Source organism: Bubalus bubalis, chromosome 9 (genome assembly GCF_019923935.1).
Source record: "Bubalus bubalis isolate 160015118507 breed Murrah chromosome 9, NDDB_SH_1, whole genome shotgun sequence".
Taxonomy (NCBI): domain Eukaryota; kingdom Metazoa; phylum Chordata; class Mammalia; order Artiodactyla; family Bovidae; genus Bubalus; species Bubalus bubalis.
In genome coordinates, this window is record NC_059165.1 from 30,613,193 (window position 1) to 30,633,389 (window position 20,197).

The following is a 20,197-nucleotide window of genomic DNA, read 5'->3' on the forward strand; positions in this document are numbered from 1 at the left end:
GGACTGCAAACAAATTTCATCTTGCGAGCCAACACTGGTCAATTGGTGGTGGCTGCCTCGAGGGCTGTCTTGGGGCATCTGTGCACGGAGTTTAGTGAGGAAAAAGTGCAGTCGTCGATTAGCAATGTCTGCTATAAGCTAAAGACAAAGAGATGGTGGCCCACTTTGCATTTGCCAATGGGTTTAAAGCTTTACATTCTTCCACTGAATTTTCTGGATGAATACCTCTCCAACACATGTTTTAAAAAGCTAGCTTTGACTGGATATAAAGGGTGGTTAAGAGTGTTTTTCCCTCCACTGGTATATTTTCCTAATGGACTTCTTTATATACTTTCTGGATTTGAAAGCAAATGAGGCAGGAAACACTACTTGGGTTTCCTTAGGATACACAAATCTTACTGGAAAAGCAAACCAAACTAGATGAGGGTTAATGTATCCCAAGTGGGATGCTTAAGAAAATCTCTACCAGGAGGGATGAGAAGAAAAATAATGAAATCCATAATATAATCCAATCTCTTCATTTCCAGTGCAGGGAATAATCTCACTTTTGCAGTGTCAAGTACTTCCCAAGGAACTCAGTACAACAAGAACAGGGAAGCCACAGACAAGTGTTTGCTGAATTTTGGTTAAAGTTACATCACTCTTGTCAAACACAGTGGGCTGTCTCCTAGGGATGCTTTAACAAATAACCCAAATCCCTGAACAAAAAGTACCCAGCGATTAGCCAAGGTCTAGTCGGGATAAGCTAATTACATCAGGTAGGGAAGTAACCAAATTTTTTTTTTTTTGAGAAATAGTTCCCATAACATAAATTTCACCATTTACAATTTGGCAGTTTTTCGTATATTCACTGTGTTGTACAACCACCACTGCTATCTAATTTCAGAGCACTTACATAACCCAGAAAAGACGGCCCATAGCTATTAGCTGCTGCTGCTGCTAAGTCGCTTCAGTTGTGTCCGACTCTGTGCGACCCCATAGACGGCAGCCCATGAGGCTCCCGTCCTGGATTCTCCTTGCCTGGATTCTCCAGGCAAGAACACTGGAGTGGGTTGCCATTTCCTTCTCCAATGCATGAAAGTGAAAAGTGAAAGTGAAGTCGCTCAGTCATGTCTGACTCTTAGCGACCCCATGGACTGCAGCCTACCAGGCTTCTCCGTCCACGGGATTTTCCAGGCAAGAGTACTGGAGTGGGTCCCCAGTGCTATTAGCAGTCAGTCCCAATTCCCTCCTCCCTCACCCTTAGCAATCACTAATCTCCTTTTTGTTGTGACCCCCATGGACTGTAGCCTACCAGGCTCCTCTGTCCATGGGGTTTTCCAGGCAAGAGTACTGGAGTGGGTTGCCATTTCCTTCTCCTTTTGTTTCTATAGATTTTCCAGACAACATAAATAGAGTCATATGGTGGTGACCAAAACCATCCCCAAGAAAGAGAAATGCAACAATGCAAAATTATTGTCTGGGGAGGCTTAACAAATAGCTGAGAAAAGAAGAGAAGTGAAAGAGAAAAGGAAAGATATACCCATTTAAATGCAGAGTTCCAAGAACAGCAAGAAGTGATGAGAAAGACTTGTTAAGTGAACAATGCAAAGAAATAAGGAAAATAATAGAATGAGAGAGACTAGAGATCTTTTTAAGAAAATTAGAGAAACCAAGGGAAAATTTCATGCAAAGATGGGCACAATAAAGGACAGAAATGGTATTGACCTAACAGCAGAAGATATTAAGAGGTAGCAAGAATACACAGAACTGTACAAAAAAGCTCTTAATGATTCAGATAACCACAATGGTGTGGTCACTCACCTAGAGTGTGAAGTCTAGTGGGCTTTAGGAAGCATCACTATGAACAAAGCTAGTGGAGGTGATGGAATTTCAGCTGAGCTATTTCAAATCATAAAAGATGAAGCTGTGAAAGTGCTGTACTCTACTGAGCAAGTTTGGAAAACTCAGCAGTGGCCAGAGGACTAGAAAAGGTTAGTTTCCATTTCAATCTTAAAGGACAGTGCCAGAGAATATTTAAATACTGCACAATTGTGCTCATTTCACATGCTAGCAAGATAGGGCTCAAAATCCTTCAAGCTAGGCTTCAATAGTATGTAAACCAAGAACTTCCAGATGTACAAGCTGGATTTATAAAAGGCAGAAGAACCAGAGAGCAAACTGCTAACACCTGTTGGATCACAGAAAAAGTAGGAGAATTCCAGAAAAACATCTACTTCTGCTTCATTGACTCATAGTCAATGACTGTGTGGATCATGACAAACTAGAAAATTCTTAAAGAGGTGGCAATAACAGACCACCTTACCTGCCTCCTGAGAAACTTGTATGCCAGTCAAGAAGTAACAGGTAGAACCAGACACGGAACAACGGGCTGGTTCAAAACTGTGAAAGGAGTACGTCAAGGCTGTATATTGCCACCCTGCTTATTTAATTTATATGCAGAGTACCTCATATGTACTGAGCTGGATGAAGCAGAAGCTGGAATCAAGATTGCTGGGAGAAATATCAATAACCTCAGATATGGAGATGACACCACCCTAATGGCAGAAAGTGAAGAGGAACTAAAAGAGCCTCTTGATGAAGGTGGAAGAGAAGAGTGAAAACGCTAGCCTAAAACTCAACATTCAAAAAACAAAGATCATGGCATCCGGTCCCATCACTTCATGGCAAATAGATGGGGAAACAATGAAAACAATGCCAGATTTATTTTCCTGGGCTCCAAAATCACTGCTGATGGTGACTGCAGCCATGAAATTAAAATATGGTTGCTCCTTGGAAGAAAAGCTATAACAAACCTAGACAATATATTAAAAAACAGAGCCATCACTTTGCCTACAAAAGTCCATCTAGTTAAAGCTATGGTTTTTCCAGTATTCATGTATGGATGTGAGAGTTGGACCATAAAGAAGGCTGAGCACCGAAAAATTGATGCCTTTGAACTGTAGCGCTAAAGAATACTCTTGAGAGTCCCTTTGACTGCAAGGAGATCGAGCCAGTCAATTCTAAAGGAAATCAATTCTGAATACTCATCGGAAGGACTGATGCTGAAGCTCCAGTACTTTGCCCACGTGATGCAAAGAGCCAGATCATTGGAAAAGACCCTGATGCTGGCTACGATTGAGGGCAGGAGGAAAAGGGGATGACAGAAGAGGAGATGGTTGGATGGTATCACTGACTCAATGGACATGAGTTTGGGCAGACTCTGGGAGATAGCGGACAGGGAAGCCTGAAGTCCTATAGTCCATGGGGTAGCAAAGAGTCAGACACGACTGAACAACTGAACAACAAATATGCTGTGTAACCTTTTGTATCTGGCTTCTTTCACTTAACAAAACATTTTCAAGATTCATCCATGTAAGAATATTTCATTCTTATTTAAAAAAATTTCATCCCCTTTTATGTTTTAATCATACCCCATGGTATGGAGAGATTACATTTTGTTTCTCCATTCACCGATTGATAGACACTTGGATTGTTTCCACTTATGAGCTATTATGAATAAATGCTGCTATGAACATTTAGGTATATTTTTAAATGAGAAAGTTTTTCAGTTCTCTGTAGGAATATATCTAGTGATGGAAATTGCTGGGTCATACTGTAATTCTTTAACTTTTTGAAGAACTACTGAATTCCTTCCACAGTGGCTCTACATTTTACATTCCCACAAATCATGTATGATTTTTTTCCATTCCAATTTTTCCACATCTCCACCAATACTTGTTATTGTCCGTCCTTTTGTTATAGCTGCCTCAGTGCATGTGCAGTGGTATTTTTTAAACTCATGGCTGTATCAAGCATGGTCCTACCTGGGCATGAGATGGTGGAAGTCCTCTTCTTATGTAAACACCAAAGAGAGCATCCTTCCCAAGGGAGATGTTGAACTTTAAGAACTGCGGTTGACTGATGTGAATCTGCGATCTCCAAAACACGCCTGGTGGGACTTCTTGGGTCACCCGCCGACCAACTTCTGCTTCACCACTGTCTATGCTGCTGTTCTTCAAGGACCAGGGCACTGGAAAATAGGAATTGACATCAAGTCGGTGACATGTGTACCCATTATTTGGCTCTACATTTCCAACTTATTACATGCTAGGATTTAAAAATATATATATAAAGATGAAATTCACGGCAAGTTTCTCTTCAGGTCACAGCTTAAAACATTTAGATTTTGGGGACTTCCCTGGTCACCTGGTGGTTAAGAATCTGCCTGCCAATGCAAGGGACACGGATTTGATCCCTGGTCCAGGAGGATCCCATTTACTGTGGAGCCCTAAGCCTGTGCATCACAGCTACTGAGCCCACGTGCTGCAACCACTGAAGCCTGCGGACCCCGAACCTGTTTTCTGCAGCATGAGAAGCCACCGCAATGTAAAGCCCGAGCACCACAAACAGAGAGTAGCCCCTGCTCAAGATGACTACAGAAAGCCTGCACATGACAACAAAGAACAGGGCAGACGAAAACCAGAACAAACCATCTCGGTTTTAAATAAGAAACAGAAACGCGTACCCCAGGGCATCCAAAACATTGGCACAATGCTTCCTGAACTTCTGTGACTGCTCTTTACTGATCAACTATCGTAAGAGTTACAGTCTGACAAGTACATGTAAAGCTTCCAGCACCCCAAATGTGACTGGGATGTTAAATCATCAGCAGGAGAGCAGAGAGTGATGTTAATTTGGCATGAAATGTAATTCGTGCAGCCTTTAATTATTCTTTCCAGCCACAAACAAGTCCAATATACTCTGACATTCTCATAAATTAAAAAAGAAAAAAAAAAAAAGAGACATCGGTGAATAAAAATCAATCCAAAGTAAATAAAATAACTGAACAGAAAATGCTGGCTTGCCCTCAGGCTGACCCAATACTGCCGCTAGCGGCTTCCCTGGTGGCTCAGAAGGTAAAGTGTCTGCCTGCAATGTGGGAGACCTGGGTTCGATCCCTGGGTCAGGAAGATCCCCTGGAGAAGGAAACGGCAACCCACTTCAGTATGCCTGCCTGGAAAATTCCATGGATGGAGGAGGCTGGTAGGCTACAGTCCATGGTGTCACAAAGAGTCAGACACGACTGAGTGAGTTCACTTCTTCACTTCTTCCTTGCTCGAGGGAGGGACTTAAGAATCATGTGGAAACCACACCCCTCGCATGTTGACATTGGTATATCTCTGTTGCATTATTTGAAATCACCTACATAGAAACCATTGGTTGCACATACTCAGCATCCTTCAGAACTTTAGTAATAGGAGTTTCAGAAAATCCTACTTTAAAAGAGGATTTCTTAATAACAATGAACCAGCCAGGGTCACCCACACTTCAGAGGGTGGTTTGCTTTACAAATATATAATTAAGAAAAAGCTGGGAGTTACTAGTAGTTGCCTAAGAAGAGCAAGTTAATTGATTTCCCAGAGCCTCATTAATCTCCTCTCTAAAATGGGAATAAAACCTTGGTGGAAGCTGGTTTCAGATAGGCCATTTGTGATTCCTTCAAATGGATTCTAAACTTGAAATATAAAAGCACACTCTATCTTCTTAAGATCTTCTAAACCAGCTGAAATCAAATACAGAAAGAATTGAAGACATTTTGGGTTTTGAGGGTCTTTTCATTTTTTGATTGATCACTTTGGTGGCCTTGTGGATCTGAAAACTTCAGCCTGAAAGGCAAAGCAGGGGAAGCAGGCTCCCTCCTGCATTCTGTAATGCATGGACTCCTCTGAATATATTCATCTGTACTTGGCCGCAATCCATTGCAAAAGGTTTGGATGGTCAGGAGGGATCATGCAGTTGCAGAAGACTGGCCTGAAGGGTTAGTGACTTAGCCACCCCGCTCTGTTACTATCTGGCCACTGCAGTCAAGACAAGACTCGTAAATGACTCATAAATGACAGCTTCTCCATCTGGAAAATGGAGAGGTGACATTCTTGGATCCTGAAGGTTTTCTATATCTAAATTATAAAAGAGAAACTGCAGAGTGACTTGAGGGTGTCAAGTTATTTTTTTCCCCTTTATAACAGTTCAATACTGGAGCAAATACAAAGTAAACAGGGGCTTCAAATCAAGTAGGAGACACCTTGGTTTGGACCTTAAGAGGACACGCTTGACCTCTAGAATAGGGAGTGGGCTTCCACAGGAAGTTGGGAAGCTTCCATCACAAAACACTGTTAGGAAGAAAAGAAACTAGTGAGTCCTATGGTTCAGCTCTTTAGATGGGGACTCGATGATGCGCTCCCCAAACATTTTCATGTGGCCTAACAGACTGTGGAGTTGGAGGGACCCTGCATCACAGGTAAGAGCGGAGACTCTGCACTGAGACTGCCTTGGCTCAAATCCCAGCTTTGACACTTGCTAGGGGCATCCTTCTCTGGGCCTCAGTTCCCTCACCTGCACAATTGGGACATTATTATTATTTATTTCATAGGGTTGTTAAAAGAATTTAATGACTTAATCTATGCTCTTAGAGGACTTTTTGGCACAAAACAAGCACTAAATAAAAATTATCTAAGACTCAATAGTGGAGAAGGAAATGGCAACTCACTCCAGTATTCTTGCTGGAAAACCCCTTGGACTGTATGTAGCCTGTCAGGTCCTCTGTCCACGGGGTCGCAGGAGTTGGACATGATTTAGCAACTAAACTACCACCACCACCAAGACTCAACAGAGGGGTGTTTATTTTGCTGACATAATGACATACCCAAGGGGGAATCACTTTTTATCACCACTTGATCAGAAGCTCTGATGAATATAAATTAGAAATACATTTGTACTTAAAAATGTTGCTTTTGATGGGCTTCCCTTCCCCCCAATTAAGACCTTTAGGAAGAAGGGATACAATAAAAAGGATGCAGTAAGGAAGTAATACAGGGGAAAAAAAAACACAAAACCTCTGGGGAAGAACAGTTTACAAATCTCTTATAAAGACCACATGTAAGTGCAGCAATCATTCATAGTTTGCAACAAGTTAAAGAAACACATTAAAAATGAAAGCATTTTAAAGAAATTATTCATCTTTACACTTAATAAAATGAACTTTCCCTCATGTCTGTTGGGCTTTCAGGGGTTGCTGGGTTAATGACAGGATATGAAAAGGAAGCTGGAAATAGGTACCCATGAGCCTGCTAATCTGATGCTGAAACTTAAACAGATTTTGATAATATCAAACCAAGTGAGGATGCCAGAGATGGCAAAGGGAGCTGGTTTCCAAAGAGTCGCTGTGAGGGAGAAATTTCTGCAAAGAGCCTCAGGGGTTTGGCTCAGGGCTGAAAGCAGCGGGGTCCCCCTTCTTTCATGAGACGCTGACTTCAGGACACTGATGTCAGCAAAGGCTGCTCCCGCCAGCGGTGACAGGCTGCTTTCTCAGTAGTCATACCCCACCCCCACCCCCGGGTTCTAGATGCTCGCTCCCCATGCCCTATCCACTAAAGGAGGCAGTGTACCTGGTGCTAAAGGTTTTGCAGTCAGACAGAACTGGGTTCAAATCCTGGCTCTGGTTCTTGCTTGCTGTGTGACTGCCACCAATCTGCTTAACCTCTCTGGGCCTTCACTGTCTTTTTGTTAAGATGGGAATGATAATAGTAACTACCTCATAGGGTGAGAGTAACAAATCAAAGTACACAAAGAAGGTGCTGAGCAGACTAATAATAAAATAAATGCTAGTTACATTAATTAAATAAAAGAATGAAAAACTATAATGGAACTATAAGGAAAGCATCTGTCTTTCTTTTCAGAGTAAAGAATTTCCAAAAGGAAACGTGTATATATGTGACATGCATGCATATATTTATACATTATGCACGTATCTATCTGCCTACCTATTCATCTATCCATCAAGAGAGAAGGAAGAGTCTAACTCTCTCTTAAGAGAACGATGGGAACAAGTTTAAAATTGGGAGTCAGGCTCTGTTTCCATTACTGACTTTTGGTGGGACCTTCCAGGAGCCAGTGTGGTTATCTTTCTGATTAGACTACTTTATTGAAAAACCTGCTTTCTTGAGTTAACACTGAAATAAAGAACCTGTCAGCTTTACCTTCACACTGAAACTCTTTTGTCCTTTACACCCCGCCTCCCACCAGATAAACAGGTTCTTTCTCTGTCTCTGTAGCATTTACACTTAGCTCTACTGCAGCACTGTTATTAGGTACTATGTTGATTTTGTTCGCCTTCCTAGTTGTCATTCAGTCTCTAAGTTGTGTCTCACTCTTTGCGACCCCAGGGACTGCAGCTTGCCAGGCTTCCCTGTCCTTCACTATCTCCTGGAGCTATCTTGAGCACTACCTTGCTCAAACTCATGTCCATTGAGTTGGTGATGCTACCCAACCATCTCATCCTCCGTCACCCCCTTCTTCTGCCTTCAATCTTTCCCAGCATCAGCATCTTTTCTAGTGAGTTGCTCTTCGCATAAGGTGACCAAAGTATTGTAGCTTCAGCTTCAGCATCAGTCCTTCCAATGAATATTCAGGGTTGATTTCCTTTAGGATGGACTGGTTTGATCTCCTTGCTGTCCAAGGGTCTCTCAAGAGTCCTCTTAGCACCACAATTCAAAAGCACCGATTCTTCAGTGCTAAACCTTTTCTATGGTCCAACTCTCACATCTGTACATGACTACTGGAAAAACCACAGCTTTGACTAGATGGACCTTTGTCAGCAAAGTGATGTTTCTGCTTTTTAATGCACTGTCTAGGTTGGCCTTCCTAAGTCTCCCTTATTAGACACTGTGCTCTCTGAGGTCAGGCAGAGCCGCAAATTCATCTCTGGGTTCTCGGCGGCTTGCACTTGGCAAGTCATGGGTAATCTATAAATGCCTGTTGAACGGAATCAAGTTTTATCTGCCCATCTGACGGGGTATTTTAACTTAATCCCTATGAATATTGAGTGAAATGAGAGCTTTAAGGAAGATTTACTTTGAAAGGTTGCATGGAAACTGATTTTTTTTTTTTTAATAAAACTCTCTTTTCAAATCTCCACGGGGAGATTTATCTAAACAAAACAAAAGTATCTAAACAAAATTTCTTTATGAATCCTTTTGAAAAATCATGAGTCAGCTTTTAATTTATCTTTTATATAAAATCTTATAAACAAAACAATGAGCCAGGGCAGCCAGAGTCTAGTGGGTAAGTTCTTAGATTAACAACCCAAAGTTGAGAGTCCTCATCCTGATGCTTTATGACTCTGAACCATTTGTGGAAGGAACAGGGGTGTAAAGGAATTATTTTGTTGACCTCCCATCCTTGCTATTAAGAAGGTGGCTAGTTTTAGGCAGGTTAGCTCTCAGGTCTCATTGTTCTTGTTTACATGAGAGTGGTATGATCCCAAAATATCTTAAGGTGCATTCCACCCTAGCCTGCTGTGGTCTACAGAGTGAGCCAGGAAGGTTGTCTCCTGTTTTGTGCTACAAAGGCGTGTGTGTGGTGTCTGCAGGGGAAGGGTTATCAGAAAGTGAGGGTTACATCCCTTTTAACAAACTAGTGATTGCTATCAAAGTAAGCTTCCCAGATGCAAAACTGAAGTATGCTTTTGCAAACAGAGGTTTTCACTTTTTCCCCATCAGATCAGTTCAGTTGCTCAGTCATGTCCAACTCTTTGTGACCCCATGGACTGTAGCATGCCAGGCTTCCCTGTCCATCACCAACTCCCAGAGCTTACTCAAACTCATGTCGATTGAGTTGGTGATGCCATCCAACCATCTCATCCTCTGTCGTCCCCTTCTCCTCCTGTCTTCAATCTTATCCAGCATCAGGGTCTTTTCCAATGAATCAGTTCTTCGCATCAGGTGGCCAAAGTATATGAGTTTGAGCTTCAGCATCAGTCCTTCCAATGAATATTCAAGACTGATCTCCTTTAGGATGGACTGGTTGGATCTCCTTGCAGTCCAAGGGACTCTCAAGAGTCTTCAACACCACAGTTCCAAAGCATCAATTCTTCGATGCTCAGCTTTCTTTATAGTCCAACTCTGACATCCATACATGACTACTGGAAAAACCATAGCTTTGACTAGATGGACCTTTGTTTGGCAAAGTAGTGTCTCTGCTTTTTAATATGCTGTCTAGGTTGGATAGCTCAGTTGGTAAAGAATCTGCCTGCAATGTGGGAGACCCAGTTCGATTCCTGGGTCGGGAAGATCCCCTGGAAAAGGGATAGGCTACCCACTTCAGTATTCTTGGGCTTTGCTTATGGCTCAGCTGGTAAAGAATCCGCCTGGAACATGGGAGACCTGGGTTGGGAAGATTCCCTGGAGAAGGGAAAGGCTACCCACTCTAGTATTCTGGGCCTGGAGAATTCCATGATGAGTCCATGGGGTCGCAAAGAGTCGGACACGACGGAGCAACTTTCGCTTTCACTTTCTAGTTTGGTCATAACTTTTCTTCCAAGGAGCAAGCGTTTTTTAATTTCATGGCTGCAGTCACCATCTGCAGTGACTTTGGAGCCCCCCAAAATAAAGTCTGTCACTGTTTCCATTGTTTCCTCATCTATTTGCCATGAAGTGATGGGACCAGATGCCACAATCTTAGTTTTAATATATATATATATTTCCATATATATATATATATATATATGCTGCTAAGTTGTGTCAGTCATGTTTGACTCTGTGCGACCCCGTAGACGGCACCTAACAGGCTCCTCCGTCCCTGGGATTCTCCAGGCAAGAATACTGGAGTGGGTTGCCATTTCCTTCTCCTATATATATATGTGTGTGCGTGTGTGTTTGTGTGTGTCTCCTATATATATATGTGTGTGTGTGTGTGTGTGTGTGTGTATATATATATATGTTTTTTGTTGTTGTTTAGTTGCTCACTCATGTCCAACTCTTTGCGACCCCATGGAGTGTAGCCCGCCAGTCCCCTCTGTCCATGGGATTTTCCAGGCAAGAATACTGGAGTGGGGTGCCATTTCCTTCTCCAGGGGCTCTTTCCAACCCACGGATCACACCCAGGTCTTCTGAGTGTCTTATGCATTGCAGGAATATTCTTTTACCACTGAGCCATTGGGGGAAGTCCAAATTTTTCATTTTGAAATAATTTCAGATTTATAGAAAAATTTCAGAAGTTGGTACAAAGATCCCTGCATCTCCTTCACCCAGATTCCAAAAATATTATATACACTCGTGCTTTCTCTATATATAAATGTTTTTTTTTTTTTTTTACTGAAACATTCAGAATTAAGTTGTAAACAGGTTACTCCTCTAAATATCTCCATGTGTTTCTCCTAAAAACAAGGGCATTCTTTTTCAGAACCATAGTGCAGTTATCAAAAATAGAAAAATTACACTGATACAACTAAACACATATATTTATAGATCTTATTCAAATTTGCCAATTGGTACACCAATAGTCTTTATAACCAACGGAAAAAAAAAAGACTACATACTTAAAAGAATCTTTAAAATGAATGCACATAACTTGGGTAATTTTAAAAATAATAAAAAGGAAGAAAAATACTCCAGTATTGCCACTGAAGAGATAAAAAGAAAAGATGGTTTTTGTAAACTACTATTGCCGATGTGAGGAACCATTCCAGTGACTCCATCCCTGAGGGTAAAATCCCTGGGCTGCTGTCTGGAAAGTCTGTGCTAGCCTCTGAGGTCAAAGGGGTCAGCAGCCCGAACCAGGCTCCTAGTCCCACAAACAAGGATCTGAACCTGGGCTCCTGGAGCCGTGCCAGCTGTTCCAGGATCAGAAGTATGGCTAATCCCTAAGAGGATGCCACTGAGAGACACTCAACAAGGAAACAACATAATTACCGTTTCCAGCTTTACCTCCAGAGAAATGGTGGCTCAGATGGTAAACACGCTGCCTGCAATGCTGGACACTTGGGTTTGATCCCTGGGTCAGAAAAATCCCCTGGAGAATGAAATGGCAACCCACTCCAATGTTCTTGCCTAGAGAATCCCATGGACAGAGGAGCCTAGCAGGCTACAGTCCATGGGATTGCAAAGTCGGACACTACTGAGCAAGGAACACTTTCTTTACCTCCAAGATGGGTGTCCACGTACTGAGAAGCTCTAAGATATCAGGGGGCAATGTTACGTGTGGAGCTGGTCAGCCCTGGGTTTGAATCCCAGCTTTGACAGCTACTAGCTGCATGCCTTTGGGCTGATCCTGCCCCTTCTCCAAGTCTGTCTACTCATGTGGGGTTGTATAATGGGGTTGCTTCTGAGGATTTATCAGAGTAACATAGGTAGGACCTGACTTTTAGGCACTTCTATATCTTTCTGTCTGTTGAGCTACCTTCGAACATCTGTAAATATTTATCACAGATCTGGAGGATAAATGTGTAGTGGTCTAATTTATGATATCAGCTGCATAGTGTAGGCACTATTTTTTTTTAAACTGGTGTATAGTTTCCAGTAGTTGTATACAGATGTGAGAGTTGGAACCATAAGGAAGGCTGAGCACCGAAGAATTGATGTTTTTGAATTGTAGTGCTAGAGAAGATTCTTGAGAGTCCTGTGGACTGCAAGGAGATCCAACCAGTCAATCTTAAAGGAGATCAACCCTGAGTATTCATTGGAAGGACTGATGCTGAAGCTCCAATATTTTGGCCACCTGATGCAAAAAGCTGACTCACTGGAAAAGACCCTGATACTGGGAAGAATTGAGGGCAAGAGGAGAATGGGGCAACAAGGATGAGATGGTTGGATGCTATCACTGACTCAATGGACCTGAGTTTGAACAAACTCTGGGAGATGGCAGACAGGGAGGCCTGGCATGCTGTAGTCCATGGGGTCACAAAGAGTCATACATGACTTAGCGACTGAACAACAACAGTAGTTGCTTTACAATGTTGTACAATGAAGTGAATCAGTCATATGTATACATATATCCCCTTCCTCTGGCTCTCTGGCCCACCGCCAACCTGCTCCATTCCACCCTTCTCTCAGCACAGAGCACAGAGCTGAGCTCCCTGTGCTATTCAGCAGCTTCCTACCAGCTATTTTATACACGGCTGTATATATATTTCAATGCTCCTCTCTCAGTTCATCCCACCCTCTCTTTCCCCTGCTGTGTCCACAAGCCTATTCTCAGTATCCGCATCTCCATTTCTGCTCTGCAAATAGGTTCATCTGTATCATTTTTCTAGATTCTACATTTATGCATTAATATACGATATTGGTTTTTCTCTTTGTGACTGTCTTCACTTTGTATGACAGACTCTAGATCCATTCACACCTCTGCAAATGACCCAATTTCACTCCTTTTTATGGTTGAATAATATACCATTGTATATATGCACCACATCGACAGAGGGCCTAGGGCTGGGACTGGGTCATAATGAGATAGGCACTTTTCAGAGCAGCTGAAATCAATATACAATGAGTGGTCAATACGTCTGCAGACCTGGGGGAAACTTATGGCATAAATTAAAGTGGTATGGCCGGAGAAAGCAAAGTCTATTCATCCCAAACTACAGGTGTTGGTGGAGACTCTAGCTGCTTAGGTGGACAACTGAAAAGCAGTTGTATATTTATTTAACAATGATTCTTGAAGGTACCAAGCAATGTCAGGTGGGTCATTCACTCATGTATTCATGCAACAACTATCTATCAGGCATCAACTGCAGCACTAGGTAATCTCTGGTCAACATTAAAGTTGGGGTGTCTGTCATTCCCGTTATCTAGGCAGCCTGAAATCAGGGTCCCATGGAGAGCATCAAGCACAGGGGAATTTAACACCATTCTGTAATCATTCTGTGCGAGTCCACCACCATCCTTGGGCTCTTGGTAATGACCGAGGGTGGGGTCCTGGCAAACACCATGGAGTCCAGCCTGCGACTGCCAGAGCTGCAGCTTCCATAGCCAGCTTTTCTTCCTATCTACGAGCTGCCCAGTGAAAAGTGGAGATGACGATTATTTTGCCCTACGAAGCAGATGCTTAAGACACATTGGTTCTGGCTGGTTCACCTCCAGCTTAAAGATGAGATTTCTGGGATTTTAGAGGCAACACTCTAATGATCAATTTCACAGGATAGTCTACTTCTATAACTTCCACGGAAGATTGCTCATAGAAATGTGAAGCGACTGCCTATTTCAGACACATGTACCTAAAATTCTAGCCAGTTAAATAAGACTGATGTTGAACAAAATGACAGCCGTCCGTAGCCCCATTAGAAGCTAATAATTTCAGAAAATGTTGCCATAATTCATTTATGGATACAGCGAGACTATTCCCCAAACAAGTGATAAAGGGAATGGACTCATAGTCATACCAGGAAAATGAAGCCTCATATTAATACTTCCTAAACTTGAACTGAACTCTGGAGGCACCTTCGCATAAATCTGCCTTGCAGATTATTCTGCCTCACATATTTTTATCTATCGCAAATAAAGTGGAATTCAGAATATTGCTTCAGTCATTACACCTCGTTTCCATTTATTTGGGAAGCAGGACAACCATCTGGGGGTTCTGTTTAACCAAGAGATAGGTGAAAAGATCCACCTAAGGACATTAGATTCCCCAGCTTGTCTGAGTCAGCAGCAGCCTGGAAGCCTGCCTGCTGCTCTTGGCTGGCTAATCCTTGGGAATAGACTTCCATCCTGAGCGTCCACTACTCCCATGATAGTTTTCAAGAACATCACATAGCAACAGTGATTTTTATAAAATCCTTCAGCATGAGGAATTACATGTGGTTTTACATCTTTCGAAACCTCAATCTTAGGCAAAAATGGCCAACTCTCTGCCACTCAGGGTGTTAACAGATATTTATACATCTAATTGTTCAGGTGAATATGCTTCTGTATTAAGATGTAGTTCAGTTCATTAGTACTACTTATAGCAGCTAAAATTGATGGATTGGTTACAACTCACCACGGAATCTCCCAGTTCCTTTATGCTGTGTTTTTTTTTTTTTTTTCTTTTAGACCAGAGGACCACAGAAGTAAAGTGACTTGCTTAGGGTCACACAGGTCTTAAGTGCTGGCTGGAGCTTGGATCAGAAACCATGTCTGACCAATTCTGCAACCCACATATGTAATCACTATGCTGACTGCATTTGGGACCCTGGGCTAAGTATAAGAGATACAAAAAGACATGTATCAAGCAGAGATCAAGCTCTGGCTGTGCAGGTCTCTCTGAAAGAGAAACATGCCAATGAAATTTCAGGGCAAATGCAGCAGGGAGGGAAACTGGATCTCATTATTAATACCTATGTCAAGGCATGATGGGCTTCCCAGGTGGTGCTGGTGGTAAAGAACCCACCTGCCAATGCAGGAGACATAAAAGATGATGGTTTGATCCCTGGGTTGGGAAAATCCCCTGGAGAAGGGCATGGCAACCCACTTCAGTATTCTTGCCTGGAGAATCCTATGGACAGAGGAGCCTGGTGGGCTGAACAGAGGAGCCAGGCAGGTTAGAGTCCATGGGGTCACACAGAGTCGGACATGACTGAAGTGACTTAGCACACACGCATGCGTGATGGTGCTATGTACAACAGGGAGTATGCAACTCAGAACACGGTGCAGGTGGCAGTCAGAAGCTGACATCCGGCAGTTTGATGCACTAAGTGGTACCCTTCTGTAACAATGGTAGAATGGCCTGGCCTCCAAAACGAAGGGAGTTGTTGCATTGCTATGTAGGCTATGGGTGTTGTATCTGCCAGCAGATGTGCAGCACTGTAATGACTGGCTCAAACATAATGACCCCTTGCCCTTCTGGGAACTTCACCGACTTTGAAAAAGCTCCATGTAGGGAAGTGATCATTTTGGAACCCTGGGCTGTGTTCATTGAGAGGCTGACGAAAGCCAGAGGAAGAATTAGCAACCTCCCTGCTAATCTGGCTCCTAGTACCATACATTAAGCCAACTAGTAAAAATCATTATGAAGTTTTTGCTGAAAGGGCAAGTGTAGAAAAACATGTTTCTAAACAGAATAACAGTCTTTGCCATTTTTTTCCAACTTGCATACCATCTGGAAATTCTGATTTTTTTTTTTTCAAAGGGTAGGAAAGAAATGTGCTCCAGGCACAAATAAATGTTTACAGCTGAGTTATAAACCGAGAATGGTGGGGCTTAAAACAGACAGGCTGGCAGTGATGGAACTCAAGCTGCAGTGAGACAAATAACGTGATGAGGAGCTGGCCAGCTTGTTTTTGCACGTTGGCCCTTCGGAACAGGAAGTCCTGCTTCCTACTGACCTCATCAAGCATCTAGTTAAGAAGAAGTCCTCATTACAGTTTGCCCCAATTCTTAGAAGATAAAGAAGAAAGATAAAGTGGAAGGATTGTCTACCTTGACATTCTGAAGGCAGCCTTTGCCTTTGGGAAATACAGCACCTCATAAGAAGTTGGCAGTCCGTGGAGGCTTGTTAAACGGACTGACTGGGAGACATGATGATGATGTCAGGAACAACAACAAATATTCATGGATCTCTTATTAGTGTCTGACATAATATACTGTGTTGTATAAGTGACATCTCATTCATGCTGGACAGCAAGCTTATGAGGGGTAGTACCATTCTACAGATGATGACCCAAGAGGCCGAGGGAGAGCAAATGACCTGTTTATATTCATACAGCTGCTAAGTGATGGAGCTGGTGTTTGTATCCCATGAGACCAACCCCAGAGCCCTATATTACAGAGCATTTGTCAATGCAAAGTCACCAAGATTATATTAAACCCAACTCTCAGTCAAGAAGGAAAAATTGGTATATTGGTGTTTGGTCTTTCTCCCTAGTCTCTTACAGTTTTTAGTTACAGACAAGTCCAAGGAAAGTAGAAATGGGTTTGTACACGATCAAGAGCAGTCACCAACATTTTCCGTAAGGGGCCAGATAGTAAATATTTTAGGTTTTTCGGGCCATCTAAGCTTAGCGGCACCTACTTAACTCCCCTGCTCCAGAGCAAAAGCAGCCAGGGACAATAAATAACATGGCTGGATTCCAATAAAACTTTAGTTGAAAAAACAGACGGCTGGCCAGATGGGGTCCATGAGATACAGTTTGCTGACCCCAGATCTAGAGGATGCCCTGAATGTAAAATGAGTGAGAGGTTTTGAGAATGGTCCATGAAATTCTATTTGGGAGTTTATTCTTTCTTAAGATCAGTGCACAAATTGGCGACATATGATGTGCCCTTTAAAACTTCTTGTACACTTTGCCTCTGGGCCTGGCCAATCAAACTGGATTCCCTTATGCTATCTGACCAGGTCAGAACACTGTATTGAATCTTTGTTCTCCAGGCTTATCTCATCCCAGATCTATAGAAAAAGTGCTCCGTGCTCTTGTAATGAAGATGTATGAGTTCATTCCTTTTAACATAGAAATACACTCGAGATGGTGAGTGATTCTGGCAGTCTGTGGGCTCCCTTTCCTTGATGTGAAATCCAACACCCAAATCAACCACATTAAGGTTTAATTGAAAGAGAGAATGGAGAAGAAAAAAAAAAAAAAAAGAAGAACCATGAACAACAACAAATGGAAAAGGGGAGACAAAGCCCACAGAACATATACTCTCCCAACTAATTAATCAAGGGCTTTATTTCCACTAACATATCCGACTGTGTAGGCTGCCCTGTCTATTAGACTCCTTGCCAAATCTGAGCAATGTAAACACTCCTAAAGACCAGGTAATGAAATCTCTATCAACGTGCCATCTTAGATGGGACTCACATGCCTGTGTTTTGCTTACATTTTAATTTGTGTCTGCTGGATACTTACCCAGTAATTGCTTAATAAGATTAACCTCTCTGGCAATGTATGGTGGATTTTGATGAAAACATTATCGGAGTGAAGGATTATCGTATAGCACAAAAAAACAGAGGGGGTGGTATTTAATTAACTTATTGCCAATATATCTTGATTGTCTCTTTGAAACACTGGAGAAGTAGTCGATTGGAATTGATTCCGGTTATCTAAATGTATAGAATTGGCGAGTGCGGAGGAGGTGGGCCACTGAGTAAAGAAATTCAAACCCAGGGTCACTGCCTTTCGAAAGTGTTAGGCGGGTGTGTGAAAATGTAAACCTTCTGAGTCAATTTTAAAACCAAACTTTTCAACTTAGGAAGAGATGTGATCTCTTTGGTCACAGGGAAAGTACTGTTTTGGTGTTCAGAAGAAGGTGTTCCAAGTTTTACCTCAGCTTTAAGCAATTTGAAATGCTCAGACTTTATCATAAGAGTGCTCTTGACAAAATTCACTGGTCAGGGACTTCCCTGGTACCAGTAGATAAGAATCTGTGTGCCAATGCAGGGAATAGGGGTTCCATTCCCGGTTCGGGAAGATTCCACATGCGGTGGAGCAACTAAGGCTCATGAGCCACAACACAGAGCCCATGCGGCACAACTGCTGAGGCCTGGGTGCCTAGGGCCTGTGCTCTGCAACGAGAGAAGCTACAGCAATGGGAAGCCCGAGCACCTCAATGAAGAGTCGCCCCTGCTCGCCGCAGCTAGAGAAAGCCCACAGGCAGCAACCAAGGCCCAGCGTAGCCAAAAATAAGTAATTATTTAAAAAACCACTGGACAATGATTTGGCAACCCCTTTGCTGTCTCAGAACTCACTTGGAAAATATTCTTTTGTGTGTGACGTTTTGTGACTTACACAATGTTTTCAAAAGCAGGTTGCATCTGAGGGGGAAAATTCTGGTCTTTTCCAAGACACTGTGAAAACCGTTCCTTTGTTCATTTAGAGACATCACACTCTTAGTTAGGAGTTGTTCTCTTCAGGGAACCTTCTGTCCTGCTGGTGTGGGAGGCTCAAGTCAGTGGGGGTTGGAAACAAAGCTTAACCACACTGGGAGAAGAGGCGGACCTTCATTTATGGGAGTTAATGCCTATTGGGGATTTCCTTTTGTGAAGACTGCTATTTTAAAAGTGTGGATAACCTCAGTATGTATGCACACATAAAATATATCCCTGTACAAAATACATGCATATTCACTTTTCAATGTATATTCTGCACTCTTTTCAAAGGAAGGGGTGCTGATTTGGAGAATAAAGGACATTTGTGGATCAGACATAACAGAATCTCCCCAAAGCAGTGTTTCTCAAAAAGCAGCGTCATGGACATTTTGGATGGAAAGATTCCTCATCGTGGGAGGCGTTCCTCTGCACTGCAGGCTGCTTAATTGTATCTTGGCCTCTACCTACTAGATGCCAGTTGCATCTCTTTTAAAAGTGACAATTGAAAAAGTCTCCGGACTTTGTCAGATATGTCCCCAGGGGGCAAAGACACTGCAGCTGAGGACCACTGCACTAAAGGGAACTCGAGTTACATTTATGGGTGGTCAAGTCCTAGAGGAGAGCAGACTGTAAATCTGGGGCCAAGAAATTTGGCTCCTGGCTTTTGGGTCAGTGAAGACAAAATATACTGTTCATTTTCAGGTCTGGTTTTAGTCACCTGATAATGGAAAGCACATAATTTCATCCTCAAATAAAACTTTTTCATGCTTACTTAGAGGTAATTCAGTGTTTTGATCAGGATAGATGAGGAGAGTGATTCTTCAAGCCTGGCTCAAAAGATGAAAAAGTCACATGTGAAGCACCAGGACAGCTCAAGAGAGAATAATTTAAGCAACATTAGCATCTCAGAGATGACTAATGTATACCTCTATGTCACATAGAGGTATACATTAGTCTAGAATCTGGAATCTTCTTTGTGGAAAATGCTTCACCTTGGGAAACCCCAACAACTCCCCTAAAGATGCACATGACAGAGACCTGAGTTCAAATTTGTACCTGCCTACTTGTTTGAGTTGGGGTAAATTTCTTGTTTTCTTTTCTCTCTCTCTCTCTTTTTTTGCTGTACCATGCAGCATGCGGGATCTCAATTTCCCCAACCAGGGATCAGACCCGTGCCCCCTGCAGTGGAAGCGTGGACTTCCAACCACTGGACTGCCAGGGAAGTCCTGGGGTAAATTTCTAAAACATCCTGAGTCTGTTTCTTCGAGATAAATTTTATCCCTTTAGAGTTATTGAAGTCATTCTGCATTAAACCTAGCACAAAATAGGTGCCCAATAAATGTTTCCCTTCCCATTATTGGAATATCTCTCCAGGGTATTTTTAAAATGTGGAGTGAACTGCCTTGTGAGCTAAGAGGCAGAGTGAAAAATTCTGTGTTTGGATAACCCTTCCAGGCAACCTCTTCCTTTCCTGATTTCTGTCCTGAATCAAGCATCCTTCTCCCCTCACCCACGTGCCAACCCACCCCATAGTGCCATTGGCTGCCCTGCGTGCATGCTAAGTCACTTTAGTCGTGGCCGACCTTTTGGAACCCTATGG

At 42.6% G+C, this 20,197-nt stretch overlaps 1 protein-coding gene across 3 annotated transcripts in view; it reads right to left on the reverse strand.

The window, feature by feature from the left end:
- Window positions 1-20,197, reverse strand: part of TENM2 (teneurin transmembrane protein 2) — a 1,791,425-nt gene that overhangs the window by 225,277 nt on the left and 1,545,951 nt on the right. For all 3 annotated transcript variants that reach the window (XM_044947351.2, XM_044947353.2, XM_044947352.2), the window contains one exon: window positions 3,807-4,012. In XM_044947351.2, the coding sequence (XP_044803286.1) occupies window positions 3,807-4,012 (206 nt within the window). The remainder of the gene's footprint in view (window positions 1-3,806; window positions 4,013-20,197) is intronic.